Source organism: Equus caballus, chromosome 10 (assembly GCF_041296265.1).
Source record: "Equus caballus isolate H_3958 breed thoroughbred chromosome 10, TB-T2T, whole genome shotgun sequence".
NCBI classification, from domain to species: Eukaryota; Metazoa; Chordata; class Mammalia; order Perissodactyla; family Equidae; genus Equus; species Equus caballus.
Genome location: NC_091693.1, coordinates 76234257 through 76249649, shown reverse-complemented (window position 1 = coordinate 76249649; position 15393 = coordinate 76234257). Strand labels below are relative to the sequence as shown.

The window sequence follows — 15393 nt, the reverse complement described above, 5'->3', positions numbered from 1 at the left end:
TAAGGACCTAAAAAAAAAAGCATTACCACTATGCCGTTATTACATCTAACAAAATTAACACTATTTCCTTGATCTCATCTAGTACCTTTCCCATATTTTCCTATGAGACTAAAGAACTTTTTGCGCTTTTACAGTTTTTGCTTGAATCACAATCAAAACAAAATCTTCACATTGACTTATTTTTTTTTAGTTTATAACTTCCTCTACCCTTTTTAAATGCATTTTTTCCCTAAAGAAATAATATTGTAATAATATGTAGGTTTCTCCAAATTCTGAATTTGATTGTTTCCTGCCTGTGGTATCTTTTAACATATTTCTCTGCTCCTTGTAGTTCCTGTGAACTGATAGTAAGATATCTAGGATTGGGTAGTTTCAGGTTCAGTTTTCTTGGCAAGACTGTTTCATAGACAGTGCAGTGTACGTCCTCTTGTGTCACAATAGGAGCCACATGACTTCTACTTGTCTCTCTTTTAGTAGTGTTAAGATGCGTCAGTGTGCGTAGATGTTCTCAGCTTTATCTGACAATTATAAAGTTACTCATTGACCTTTCACCTAATGAACATTTCTTGAATCGGTAGTAAAATGATTCTGTCATTTTTTCTGTAATTAAGTGATGAATAAAAAGTCGGAATTTGCAGTTTTTATGGAATTGTTAATGTTCTCTAATTTTTAAATTAAGTAGCACTTGAGAAGAAAATTTGCTAGTCCTAGATTTAGACAATTTTTAAAAGTCTTGGTTAGGAATTACCCGTGGTCTTTAAATAATATTTCAATAGGAAAAACTTTTGAAGTCAAATACTATTCAAAATGATTAAAAAATATATTTGAAATAACTATGTGATCTTTCTTATAAAAATATAAATTTATATTTTCACATGTCGGTATTTGAGACACTAAGAAAGTTTCTAAACTTTTAGGACAGATTTTACAAAGTCTGCTTTCATTGTTCCTCTTTGTATAGGTTATTAAGCGTGGTATGCTGTGATCTGGACACTCTGCTCCTATTAGAGGCTCAGTATCAAGTATCGGAAATGCTACTAAATGCTCAAGAAGAAAATATCTTAGAGACCTCTGAGAGCCAGAGGTAAAAAAAATGCCTATTACGACATGATAATAACAGCAGTTTTCTTTACAGATACTCTGTAAAGACAGTAATTTTCTGTATAGTTTGTTTAATGTTTCTCCACTATCTGAATTCACTAGATTTAAACAACAGAGTAAAAAGCAGTTAAAGCATAAACGTCACAGAAAGATTGTGATAGATGTTCTTGGAGAGGCCTTGCAGAGTACTGCTTTCTAAGTTCTTGTTTTAATTTAGTTTTTTGTTTGGTTTTTGTTTTTAGTTAAGCCCTAACTTTATTAATGGTTACATGAAGTTGTATCACCTTTAAATCCAGGCTGCATGTGTAAGATGACCCATTAAATAAAATGTTTGATTATGTGTCCCTTGTAGAGACACTTTGCTCCATTCTCTTAATTATATTCATAGTCATAAAATCTGATTATTGCAAAATGAGGTTATGGTAATATCTTGATAATTCTTTTTCTTTTAACAGATCACATTGCCATCTCCTCTTTGGCTGACATTTATTGAATACACATTCAATAGCTGGCATTGTTTTCGTGTCTATAATTTTAAAAAATGTGTGCCTCTATCCTAGCTAGGTCTTAGAAGATTATAGAAGACCAGGCACGTAACTAGATACTCTAGATGTAGTATAGAAGGGTGGTATTAACAGCTGCAAGAAGTGTGGAGGCTGCTCAAAAGCACCATTTAGATTTTGAATTTAAGGCACTGGTCTAGAATTTAAGGGAAACTTGGCTAAAAATGTGATAACGGCATTGTGGAAATAATGCATGTCTTAATCCCATTTCTTTAAAGGCAATAACATTTGTCAAGGAAATATTTACTAATGTCATTCATCTCGTATCCATTATATCTCCATCAATTCTTTGCTCTTAGGCAAAGAAAGCTATAAGATGAAAGTGAATTTAGCCCTTTATAAGCCATACATTGATAGCCTATTTTCCAGATCTCTCTATAGAAATTTTTCTGCCTTTTTTCTTTATATTCCACTGACTTGGTTTTAAAATTAAATCATACTCAATTAAGGAGATGACAAAATTGATATATTTATTTTTCAGAGATTTTATAATTGACGGCTTATCGGTAGAAAGAAATCATGTTCTTGTTAGAATAAATCTTACTGGTGGGCCAATGGAACGGATTTTGCCACCAAGGATTCTGGAGAAGGTGAGTGAGGTAAAGAGAAAGCGGAACATTTTTCTGACATCTTTTGAAGCAACGTAGCCAACTCAGGTGACAGTAAACAACAGCTGCTGAATGTCTAGATCACAGAGTTGAACTTTTGTTACTAGGAAAACTCTGGATGCCAGTAAACGTGTTCAAATGAAAATAGTCTTCTTCATGGCGAGGGGTCCTGAGTGCTGGTTTGTGTTGCAGAGTAAGGTACTGTTTTATTAAAAAGTTGTCATACCCACAACTAGAATGTACAACTATGTTCTGGGGGGGAGGTGAGGAGGAAAAGCAAAAAAAAAAAAAAATTGTCGTTTTCCAGGGCTGGCCTGGTGGTGCAGTGGTTAAGTTCACTCGTTCCACTCCAGTGGCCGTGGGTTTGCTGATTCGGATCCTGGGTGCGGACCTGTGTTTATCAAACCATGATGTGATAGGCATCCCATATATAAAATAGAGGAAGATGGGCACAGATGTTAGCTCAGGGCCAGTCTTCCTCAGCAAAAAGAGGAGGATTGGCAGCAGATGTTAGCTCAGGTCTAATCTTCCTCAAAAAAAAAAAGACAAAAAGTCATTTTCCACGTGTCTTTGAAGTTTTACTTTTGATATCTTTCTCTTTCATGTTATCTAATTTTTAGTAGATGATTAGATTCTTTTTGTATTTAATTTGCAATATTGAGTACCTCTCCTCCATCAGTATTCATAGAGTTTGATATTCTCTTGAAGGTTTTTGTTGTTGTTATTAAGTACATTTTTGCTTTGTCACTCTGGGAAAGATGAGATAGAAATGATTTACAGCACAAGAGAAACAGTTTTGTGAGCAACAGAGGAAATACAGGTTTTTTTGAAGACTATAATTTTCTTTTCATGAAAAAAAATACTAAATCTGTCGTGATGAGTCCTAGTTGCTTGAACAGGTTCCCATCTATTTGTCTCCAGTGCTTATTTAATGTTGTTTCTATTACATTTCATTTTAGTTATTATCAGAGCATTGAATTATGAGATCAGATAGCTTTTGGTTAGTTTGACCAAAACTCTAGAATTCATAAAACAAAAGCCAATTTAAATTAATGATATTTCAGAAAGCCTTAAAATTCATATTATTGTAAACTATGTAAAATCATCTGTCTTGCTTTTTTTAGGGTGATGATCCATATCCTTGGCCAATGTTTTCATCATATCCTTTGCCAAACTGCTATCTGTCGGAAGTTACAAGAAATGCTGATGTAAGACAAGGTAAAATATTTACCATCAAATGCCATGTTGTTTTAGTGCTTTTGTTGTTGTAATTTGAAAAAAGAAAGCATTATGGAGGGAGATTAATACTGTTTTTCATTCGGCTTGTATACATGAATACGTTTATGCCAATTTCTTTGCAAGTTTTTATTTTTTCACATTTCTTACTAAATTACTATTTGTATGCTAAATAATTTTTATCAGAATCTTTTTTTGGTTTAAAAAAAGGAATCAGTGTTTTTTGAAATACATAGAACCTTATTCAACAGAGTAATTTTTAGTATCTGTGTGCCATACATAAGTCCTGTGTGCTCAAGACTTGGGATATAAATATGTATTATATCAATATAATAAAAATTCAGGTATCCACCTTAGAGGAGTTTGTGAACTTTTAGAGAATATGTTCAAGTAATTAGATAGTTATATGGTAGTACAGTGTGATAGGAGCTAAATAGACAAATGTGCAGCCTGCTAGGATACCACATAGTGGGACACCCTTCCAAAGAAAATTGTGTTTAAAGCAAGGCGTGAAGTGTAAGTATGTGTTTTCTGGGTAATGGAAGAGCATTTTTACTAGAGGAAATAGCAGAGAGTCTAGAAGGAGCAAATTATATTCAGAGAACTGTGAGTAGTTCAAGGATGTCTGAGATTTGGGAGTAAGAGTGACCAGAGACAAAACTAAACAGGTAAGCCAACCTTAGCCATAAGGACAGAGTAGCTCGAGTTCAGGCATTTGGACCTTATCATATGAGGAATGAAATTTTAGTTTTTAGACTAAAGAATTCTAAGATGAAATATGAACATATATAATGAAACTATTCATTAATTTGGGAAGTTAAATCTTATATCAACATGATATTTATAAAGCCATCAAACTTGCATTGGAAAGAAATGGCATATATAAGATTCATTTCACACAGGTTAGATTCTATGGAGTGATTGTTGAAAAATAAGAAATTTTTCCTCTTTCTTCCTTCTAGGCTTCATATGCCATTTTTCTTTCCCTGTGTTTATTTGCTTTAAAACAATTAATAGAGGCCATCAATTGATAGACATTTTGTTTCTATTCAGTGTTTGAGATGTACATTATATATCTCACAATTGCATAGAAACAAAAATTCTATTTTTTTCATCTCTACCTAGAGGTCAGGGAAAGAGAAAGAGCATGAGAGCTCTTTTAAAGTTGTTAATATTTGTCTTTATAATATTTGCACTTTAAAAATTTTCTGTTTGTATTTTCCTCTTGTGTGACCTAATCTATTGCTTTCAGAGACATGGAAGTGATGTTAAGTATTTTTCAAGGAGAGACTCTTGAGAGAATACCATTTGGACTGTCTTCCCACCGAATCCAAACCATTCTCAGTCTGTTAGTGTGTTTTCCTATCCTACTTTGTCTTCTTAATCAGAGTTTTTATGTTCTGTCATTCTTGGTTTAGGTTTCCTCATCTCTTTGCCCACTCATTCCTTTATTTAATGCGTTTCTCAAGTGCTGATTTTCAGGTGCTTCACTAGGTACTGGAGATACGATGATCTATAAGACATGGTCCATTCTCGGGGCCTCAGCCATTTTCCTGTGATCTCTTACTTGTTATGACGTAGTGTTGTTATCTTTGCTGTTTCACTTGGAAACAAATATTTTTTATTAGTTTTTTCAACAACAGCTTCATTCATTATGAATTTTATTATGTGACTGCCACATTTGGTAATTTGTTTCTTCAAAATAGTTTGATAAAAAATGTCTTTATCATTTTAAACTGAACAAGACAGAAATCAAAAAGTAAGATTAGATGGAGACTTCTCTGAGAAGAAAAAAATCTATCATCAATTCCTAGGAATCAGTGCTCAGAGGAGTATAATTTCACTCTCTGCTCTACTCTTGTAAGTGATTTAGAAAAGGGAGTAATAATAGTTTCTCTGTCTAGCCCCAAAGATAACTGCTGAATGATATTAACCTCAGGTGGGCCTGTAATGCTGCTGGCGGTCGAACAGTGGCCCCTGTGTCCCGTTCACTCCCCTGGTCTCCGTGATAACTACTCTCAAATCTTCTCTTTCATCAAACCTTCCTCACCTCTTCCCCATCCTTCCTGTCAGATGCTAACTTTGTTTCCTATATTACTGACCAAGTAGAAATAGTCAGAAAAGAGCTTCCATGTGCTCCTGAAACATGTCACCTCACTTAGCTGCATCTGTGCCAATTTAGATTTTCTGTTATTACTGTGAATAAACTGCTAGTGTTACTAACAAAGGCCAACTTCTCTATGTATTTGTGCACTACATTCCATTCTCTTTTTCTCAAAGATATTCCTTCTAACAGTTCTCTCTTTTTCTTTATTGTTGTTTTTTTTTTGGGCGGGGAGTGCTCTCCATAAGCCAACAAGCATGCTGTTAGTTCTTCCATATTTAAAATACCTACTGGTGAACCCTCTTTCCCCTCACTACAATCCCATTCTGTCTTTTTACTGCAAAATTCCTTGAAGGAGTTGTCTAATCTTTATATTCCAGTTACTCTCTTTCCATTCTTTCTTGAAAGCTAATTAAGCTTTTACCGCTACCATTCCACCATGATTAAATCTACTGGCCAGATCTCAGTCCTCATCCTACTAGACTTAGCTTTTTTTTTTTTTTTGGTGAAGAAGATTGGCCCTGAGCTAACATCTGTTGCCAATCTTCCTCTTTTTGCTTGAGTAGGATTGTCACTGAGCTAACATCTGTGCCAGTCTTCCTCAGTTTTGTATGTAGGGTGCTTCCACAGCATGGCTTAATGAGCTGTGTGTAGGTCTGCACCTGGGATCTGAACCCGTGAACTCCAAGTTGCTGAAGTGCACAAAATTAACCACTACGCCACCAGGCCGGACCCATAGACACTTAACATGTTTGATCTATCTCTTTTTTGAAACACTTCCTTCACTTGGCTTTCAGAAAATACGTTATCTGATTTTCCCCCTGCATTTCTGGCAAATTCTCCTTTGTCTCCTTTGTTGGGTCTTTCACATCTTTCCAACCTCTAAGCTTTGGAGCACCCCAGGGCTCAGCTCTCAGTTGTCTTTCTTCCTAGCTATGCTTACTCTTGGGAGGGTCTCATCTAGTCTCATGACTGAAATACTGTTCAATATGCTGATGGCTCTCAGACTTATGTCTTCAACCCCTAGCTCTACCCTGAACTCTGTGATTGTATCTGTCTACTTGACACCTCTGCGAGGAGGGTTAATAAGCATATCAAACTTAACAAGTCTGATAAACTTCTGATGCTTCATCAGAATCCATTCCTTTGGTGTTCTTCCTCATTAAATGGCCACGCTGTGCTTCCTGTTCTTCAGGCAGTAAACCTGAGGGCATTCTTTGACTCCTCCCTGTCTTCATACCCTACATCTAATCTGTCAGCAAATGCTCTTGACTGCATTTCTGAAATAAACTCCTACACCACCACCCTCCTCTCTCACCCCTGTTAGTGCTGTAACCTGCCGAGTGTTCAGTGTGTTCTCAGCACAGCAGCCAAAGTGATGCTGTTGAAATGTGGATTGTATCATGATTCCTCTGGTTGAAACCCTCCAGTGGCTTCCCCGTAGCCTACAAGGCCCAACACGTTTGTGACTTCTTTCCTATCACATGCTGTTTTAGTTTAGTACAATTTCAAGCCTGTTTATTTAATTCCGTATTTTCCCACCATGTTGGACAGTAACTTCTATTGTCTGTCTGTTTGTCCTTAAAACACAGGTATTTGAATAAGTCATTATTTTCAATTTAACAGCAGTACCTAATACTTCCTCCTAATAATAGTGGTCCTGACATTACTGTGGTTCTTGTTAAGTAGGAGAGAATGATCTAGGCACCTGTGGATAGCCCAGAATTACCTCGGAAAGAGATTTTACATAGAAACATTATGAATTGAATATGAATCAAACATATGTCATTCTGATATAGCTGATGTGTCACTGATTCTGTACTCGTATTAGAATGGCAGAAAATGGGAGAGGAACTCAGGAGCACGTCTGGCTTTCCATTGTACCTAAGAGAGTACAGTGATGATGTTTCTCTGAACTCAGTGAGAAAAATGGAGCCAAATGCATTTCTAACAGGTATAAAGCTAAATTGAAAATAATGTTTCTGGTTGAATACAGTTTGATATATTAACAATTGGGGACTTTTAAAAATACTGTGTTTAAGCTACTAATACTTTAAGACACAATAGCTATTTTGAAGGCAAGAGTTTACTTTCCATTTTGCTTTTTTGATTTAAAAGTAATGATTCACTGATTCTAATAGGTGTTATTTTAGCGATCATTTGCACTGCAAAATTTTGGGATATCATTTCACAGTTGTGGAAAAAAATCACTTCAGTTTCGTGCACATGATATCCTCCTCATTTGTCTCCCAGCTTCTAGATTTATCCTCCTTGCTACAGTTAGCATCTCCTCATCTGTTAAATTGCCTCTTGTTAGCTCATTGGCATCATTGTTAGCTATTAGATGATTTATCTTCATCTGTAAATAAGAATCTTGAGACATCATCTTGTTCAGTTATTTTTCTTTGTGCACATTTTTAGGGTCACCATACTAAAATGTAAAAGCCCTTTAAAAACTACTGATTAATATTATCTATGTGTATGTACATATGTACATAGATATATATGGGCATGTGCAAATATACATATATGTGTACGTATATGTACCTATATGTATGTGAGCACATATGAGTCATTTTACATGCGTGAAGAAATTATCTTCCTTGTGGTATAAATAACTTCTCAGAAACATCATCCCCCTGCCACCTGAGAGTTTAGATAAGTAGGAAGAAATGAGTTAGTGCAGTCACTTATTGTTACCTGTGCAGAGGATAGGAAAGAGGGAAGGGGAGTGGGAGAAAGGAGAGCTGGGCAGTGGTTAAAAGCAAGCCCTGGTGAGCGTGTCAGGAGCTGTTAAGTGAGCTACTTGAGACTGACTCATATGCCTTTCCTTTTTGAAGCAGCAAGATTGTGAGAGAACAGTCTGTTTTGCTTTGTTTTGTTTTTGTTTTCCTAAGCTAAAATTAGATCTCCCAGGAGTTATTGTTTCACCCGGAATGGGCCAGTCTGCTCTACTACATTCCGTTTTGGTGTGTTCAGGATGGGGGCTTCTTTCTCTAAAGATGACGCGAAATCTAGCACTTCCATGCTGAGAAATAGAAATGGCTCGAGGGGTTGGATAGCACACTCTCATTCTTGGAAGCGTCAGAGAGACATATCTCAAGAAAGTGAGAAATTTGCTCTTCTTACTTCCCTTTCTAGCATCCTACATTCATTTTATTTTTTTTATTATTTTTTTAGCGTTTAGTCAGTCTAAATTGTAATTAGCAATCTAGATTATATGTGTACTGTACATGCTTTACTTCTGCGAAATTCCTGTCTTTATCAAGACACCATTTGGACATATATTTACTCATTTGGGGCTGGTTTCTTCACAGTGGAGGGTAAGTTTCATTTGCGTCATTGCCTGTATGTTTCTAGTACTCCTAACAGGCCCCACAGAGTAGCAGAAGCCCAGCACTGACTCCCAGGGTCACAGGCAGCCAGGCCACTGGATTGCCTTTCTTTGATCTTAGAAATTCAGGGGGCCAGCCCCATAGTCGAGTGGTTAGTTCGTGCGCTCTGCTTCAGCGGCCCAGGGTTTTGCTGGTTCTGATCCTGGGCACCAACATGGCACCGCTCGTCAGGCCACGTTGAGGCGGTGTCCCACATGCCACAACTTGAGGGACCTACAACTGGAATATGCAACCAAGTTTTGGGAGGATTTGGGGAGAAAAAGCATTAAAAAAAAAAGGAAAATTGGAGAAAGTTTTTAGCTGAGGTGTCAATCTTTTTTTTTTTTTTTTGAGGAAGATTAGCCCTGAGCTAAGTACTGCCAATCCTCCTCTATTCGCTGAGAAAGACTGACCCTGAGCTAGCATCCGTGCCCATCTTCCTCTACTTTATATGTGGGGCTCCTACCACAGCATGGCTTGTCAAGGGGTGCCATGTCTGTACCTGGGATCCGAACCGGCGAACCCCGGGCCGAAGCGGAACATGCGCACTTAACTGCTGTGCCACGGGGATGGCCTCTCAGGTGCCAATCTTTAAAAAAAAACAGAAATTCAAATGGCTCCTCCTTGAAAGCCACAAACATATGATGTGAGTGAACTTCTCATGTTCCAAGGAACTCAGCAGTAGTCACTCTTGATTCATACATGCCTTCAGAGCCCCTTCCTGAAAGTTTACCTCCGTGGGGCTTTCTGAGAAGTGAAGAGTGACAGCTGATGTGAGCCACCTATATGAACAAACATACTTTCCCATTTTTTCATCTCCCTTGTCTTTTACTTCCTTTCGTGTTCTTTCTCTTTCTATAGTAATTACCCTACATATTCTGCCTCAGCCATATGGGTCTTTTTTGACTTTTTGAAAACAGTTTTATTGAGATATAATTAACATGTCGTATGATTCACCCATTTAAAGTGTAAAAGTCAGTGGTTTTTAGTATATTCACAGGTATATGCAACAATCACCACACACAATTATAATATTTTCCTCACCTCAAAAAGAAACCCAGGACCCCTTCCCCCCTTCCCGTCACTCAGCCCTAAGCAACCACTAGTCCACATTTTGTCTCTAGAGATTTCTTTAGTCTGAGCTTTCATATGAATAGAATAATATGGTATATGGTATTTTGTGACTGGCTTCTTTCCCTTAGCATAATGTTTTCAAGATTCATCCATAAAGTTCATCTATGTTGTAGCATGTGTAAGCGCTTCCGTCCTTTTGTGGTCAAATAATATTCTATTGTGTGGATATGCTATAATTTGTTTAAACATGTGTCTGCTGATGGACACTTGGATGGCTTCCGCTTTTTGGCTATTGTAAATAATGCTACTATAAACATGCATCTACAAGCTTCTGCATGAACATGTTTTCATTTCTCTAGAGGATACACCCACGAGTGGAATTGCTGAGTTACATGGTAATTCTGTGTTTAGTAGTTTGAGGAGCTGCCTTGTGTTTTCTGAGTCAGCGGCCCCATTTGCATTTCTGCCAGCAGTGTATGAGAGTTCTGATTTGTCCCCATCATCATCATTTGCTGTGATCTGATTTTTAATTCTAGCCATCCTGGTAGATGTGAAGTGTGGTTTTGATTTGCATTTCCATAATGACTAATAATGTTGAGCATTTCTTCATGTTCTTTTTGGCCGTTTGTGTCTCCCTTGGGAAAGTGGCTATTCACATCCTTTGCCTATTTTTTAATTGGGTTATTGGTCTTCTTATTATTGTGTTGTAAGAGTTCTTTATATATTCTATATGTAACTCTCTCATCAGATACATGATTAGGAAACTTCTTTCACATCTTAAAACACATTAAGTTTATGCCTCTGGGCCTTTCCTCTTGACGTTCCCTCTTCCTGGAATACTAATTCCTACTCTTCATGTGAATAGTTCCTCTAAACCTTTAGAGCTTGTCTGAATGTTACTTTTTCAAAATGTCTCCACCTTATCTAAATATACTTTTTCCCTTGCTTTTCTCTCTCTGGCTCCCTGTTTATTTCTCCAACAGCACTTAGACCTTTCTGTGAGCTTCTGAACTTGTTTTTTCACTGTCTGCTGCCCTAGAATGTAACCTCCGTGAGGTGAAGGTGCTGTCTGCCTTAGGTAGTAGGCAATAATATTATTGAATGAATGGATGAGTTAATGTCAGGTTTCTTCTCTCTTTATTTTTCTCATCATTCAACTCTATCTTCCAAATCTTTGTCAGTGAACTTTGGGAACTCCTTCCAGGCTAATCTGAAGTAAATCTAGAAATTTTTACTCACACATGGAATAACCTCTGATCTGACTCATTTTTTAGATGAATAGCTTTGCAGTTAGAAGCTCTCTGAGCTAGACATCTGTTTGTATCATTCATGAAGTAGACACTTTTATTATACTTATGTTTCTATAGCACATAAAAGGTATGCATTGTTAGCATTACATCTCATTTTTTCGCAATTGAAAAAAATAACCAAAAAAATGCACAGCCTTTATTCTGTGATTACTTCAAATTTAATCTTTTATAGCTTCAGTATCTTAACTTTACTGCTTTGTATGCTGCATTTCTACTTATCTGATAGGAAACTGATATCTGTGAGGACTCTTACATTCTTTGGTGAAGACCGTGAATCTAAGCCACTGTATTAAATCTATATTATTTGCGTTGATTTGGTACTTTATAAAAGCACAAGTGAAAATCAAACCATTGGCAATGTTTATGTACTAATATGTTGGGGCTGTTTTGAAAGGTATTATTATATGTTTATTTTGAACACTTTGTAGTTGCAGACTACTGTTTATAGAAGAGTTAATCATTGCAGTGTATTTTGGTCAATAAGGAAACAAACATTAATAGATAAAGTTTCTAAATTATACATGGAGCTGAACCAGAGTGCCATATTCTCTGTCTCTGGAGTTTTGTGATGTTCAGTGAAGGAGCAATAAAGTTCATGGGTTTTGTAGTTACATTCTTGTGATGCCAACATATTTTATCCCAGCTCTCAAGACTTGCTGATATTGTTTTAAATTGTTTGATTAACAGATGTTGGAAATTAGTCTTTCCAACTACAAATACTGTTATTTTATCATTAGAACAATATCCTTATTTTAACAAGACAGTTTTCATTAATCTATATTGATTTTTTTAAGTAAATTTACATGTCCTTAGTGAGTTTAATTCTTTATTCACTGATGCTGCTTGTTGCTGAGACTTTGATAATTTCTGGTCTTTTTAGACATTAAGTCCATGCCCATGTTCTTGTGAATTATCTTCGCGTCTTTAATTTACAAATAGGATGACAATCCATTATACAATCCTAATAGTATAGATTCAGAATTGGAATATATAGTATGGAGAAATAAACTTTTTAAGAGACGAGAAGAATGAGATGACCTATACGGGCAACTACATTTTAATAAAAGAATGAAAATTACCCAATTAACAAATGAGTAGACTGGATTGCCTTCATTGCTAGTCTGATAAATTATGTAAGATTTAAGATTACCACTCTTCTTCCAATTAACTAAAAATATAATTCCATAGGAAAAACTGTGAAAGTGCTTTGAAAAATAGTATGGTACTATATAAAATGTAATATAACGTGGTGGGTATTGTTGTTCTGATTTTAAAAGACTTGCGCATATAGTCAATCTGTGAATACTTTTGGTGATGAATTCTTCCTTTTCTCAAATACTTATCTAGTCCTGTATGTGGAGTCAGACATTTTCTCCTTTTTTCTTTCCTTATTGTTTCTAACCTTGGAATTAAGATTTATTTTCTGCAGATAAAAGTGAATAACTTTTATTTGACATCATCCTGTTACCTGAGGAGACTGGGAGTGTTAGATTATGGTTTCTTTCCAATGTACTAAATCTTGAGCTGCAGCTGTTGAGAAACTTATTTTAAAAAATCAGAGTGTTTTCTTTTGAATAGTAAAACTTCCTATTTTTGTGTCCTTTTTACTTTCATGTTGAAACAAACATATTTATAGCAAGCAGGGGAAATAGATCACCTGCTAGGTTAGATCCAGATGATAAGGGAAAACTAATTGCTCAGTTTTTGAAAACTCTTCACTGATTTCTCCTATAGTAAGTGCTTAATTATCACATACTAAAGAAAAGTGATATGCAAAATGAGGAATAATCTATATAAAATATAGATGTCATGTGTTAAGAACCCACAGTTGTTCAAACAAAATAAAGATGTGTAAGAATTTTGATACTCTCAAATTTAGAGATGTACAGAGAACTAATATAGAGAATTTAGGGATCTTTCCAGCTGCTTCTTGGAGACCACTCCAAAGTCTCTCCTTGTTTATTATAGTGAGAGTTAATGGGAATGACTGTGCTAACATGAAAGAAGAGAAGATGATAAGCAGAAACACACATGGAAAGCAAATATTCCACAAATAAGCTTCAGGATTATAGAAGAGTGACAATCTAAATTAAGCCTAGGAATCTGTTGCTAAATTTAATGAAATCTTTCATTTATCTTGTTTCTTTTACAACATCTGTTATGATATTTTGTATAAAGTAGGCATTCAGAATTACTGACATCCTAGGAAAGAAGTACTAAAAGTTTTCGGTGTGAATAGCAGATTTTCTTTGCGTTTATATTGAGCTTGCATTTTTCTTCCCCTTGAAATTGAGGTTCTTTCTTTTTGCATTATAATAATCTTATAATCAATATAGTCATTTTTTCTATATAATAATCGTTTGAGAAACAAATTGTACAATATTGTCAAATATGAGAAGATTGTAGTGTTTATCATAATGAAGAATTTCAGAGTTTAGTCATGAAATATTGTCAGCCAAGATTGGTGTATTTTGTAAACATGAAACTGATGTTTTCTCTCTTTTTTTTTTTTCCATTTTCTTCAATGGTAGTAAAGAATGAGTTTAAAATAGATTTTTTACTTTCTCTTCCAATTTTTCATAGTTGCCTATAAATCACAGTGATTGAAGGAGCATCGAGAGGGAGAGCATACCCTTCTCTATCTTACTTACTTGATACACCAAACCTTTCTTGGAAAAACAAGATGGTAGTTCTCCATGGTGGCTTCATCATAGCTAGATATATAATTGATATTCTGGAACTTAGTTTATTATATGATACTGTCTCTAACAATAATACTGTTTGTTTAGAAGTATGTGAAAATAGTTGCTGTAAAAAATAAAGTGTGAGGGGCCTGTCCCATGGCCGAGTGGTTAAGTTTGCATGCTCTGCTTCGGTGGCCCAGGGTTTTGCTGGTTCGGATCCTGGGCACGGACATGACACCACTCATCAGGCCATGCTGAGGCGGCATCCCACATGCCACAACTAGAAGGACTCACAACTAAAATGTACAACTATGTACTGGAGGAATTTGGGGAGAAAAAGTGGGAAAAAAAGAAAAAAAGTTTGGCAACAGTTGTTAGCTCAGGTACCAATCTTTAAAAAATTTAAAAAAGTAAATAAAGAGATTATTCAATCAATATATAGAATATAAACATGAGTCTTTCCTGGTGAAATAGATAAGTTTTTTTCTCATTTAACCCTATAAAAGTGAATATTCATTACATTACAGGAGACGAGATTATACCCAGAAAGCAACCAGGACCTCATATGAAGATAGATTAATGAGGATTTTAAATAAAACACTTTAATATAGTGATTAGGGTTCTTGCAAGCGAATCATTTTATACATGCACATACTTTTAATTTAGTCCGTTCTAATATAGACTTTATACCAAATTATGAACCATAACTGCTCATATTTTAGTGACATTAGTATACTTAAAAGCTTTTAGTCACTTAAGTAACTTTCAGTTATACACACATTTCCATACACATATGTATATACAATCAATTTTTATATACAACAGAATGCACCCATTTTTTTTTTTTAAGATTTTATTTTTTCCTTTTTCTCCCCAAAGCCCCCCAGTACATAGTTGTATATTCTTCGTTGTGGGTCCTTGCCATGTGCGCGCCCAGGATTCGAACCAACGAACCACTGGGCCGCCTGCAGCAGAGCGCGCGAACTTAACCACTCGGCCACGGGGCAGCCCCCAGAATGCACCCGTTTTAAGAGTACAATTTGAATTTTGACAAATATCTCTGCCCACATAACCACCACTAAAATCAAAATATAGACCGTTCATGACCCCGGGAAAGTTCCTGTCCCTTGCAGTCAACTCCTCTTCACTCCCAGCAGCTGGCAATTACTGGTATTTTTCTATTGCTGTAGATTAGGATTTCCCAGCCTCAGCACTATGTATTAACATTTGGGGCTGGGTAATTGCCTGTTCTCAGAGGGTGCTGTCCTGTGCATTGTAGGATTTTTAGCAGCATCCCTGGTCTCTACCTACTAGATGCCATTGGAACTCTCTCTGCACC

General features: G+C 36.0%; 1 protein-coding gene across 10 annotated transcripts in view; it reads left to right on the top strand.

Moving 5' to 3' along the window:
• TBC1D32 (TBC1 domain family member 32) overlaps positions 1–15393 on the top strand; it is a 187842-nt gene that overhangs the window by 120365 nt on the left and 52084 nt on the right. For all 10 annotated transcript variants that reach the window (XR_011422150.1, XR_011422151.1, XR_011422149.1 and 7 more), the window contains 3 exons: positions 962–1084; positions 2146–2254; positions 3397–3490. Coding sequence is in view for 7 of the 10 variants with exons in the window: in XM_070223689.1 (XP_070079790.1) it covers positions 962–1084; positions 2146–2254; positions 3397–3490 (326 nt within the window). In the remaining 3 variants the exon portion in view is untranslated. The remainder of the gene's footprint in view (positions 1–961; positions 1085–2145; positions 2255–3396; positions 3491–15393) is intronic.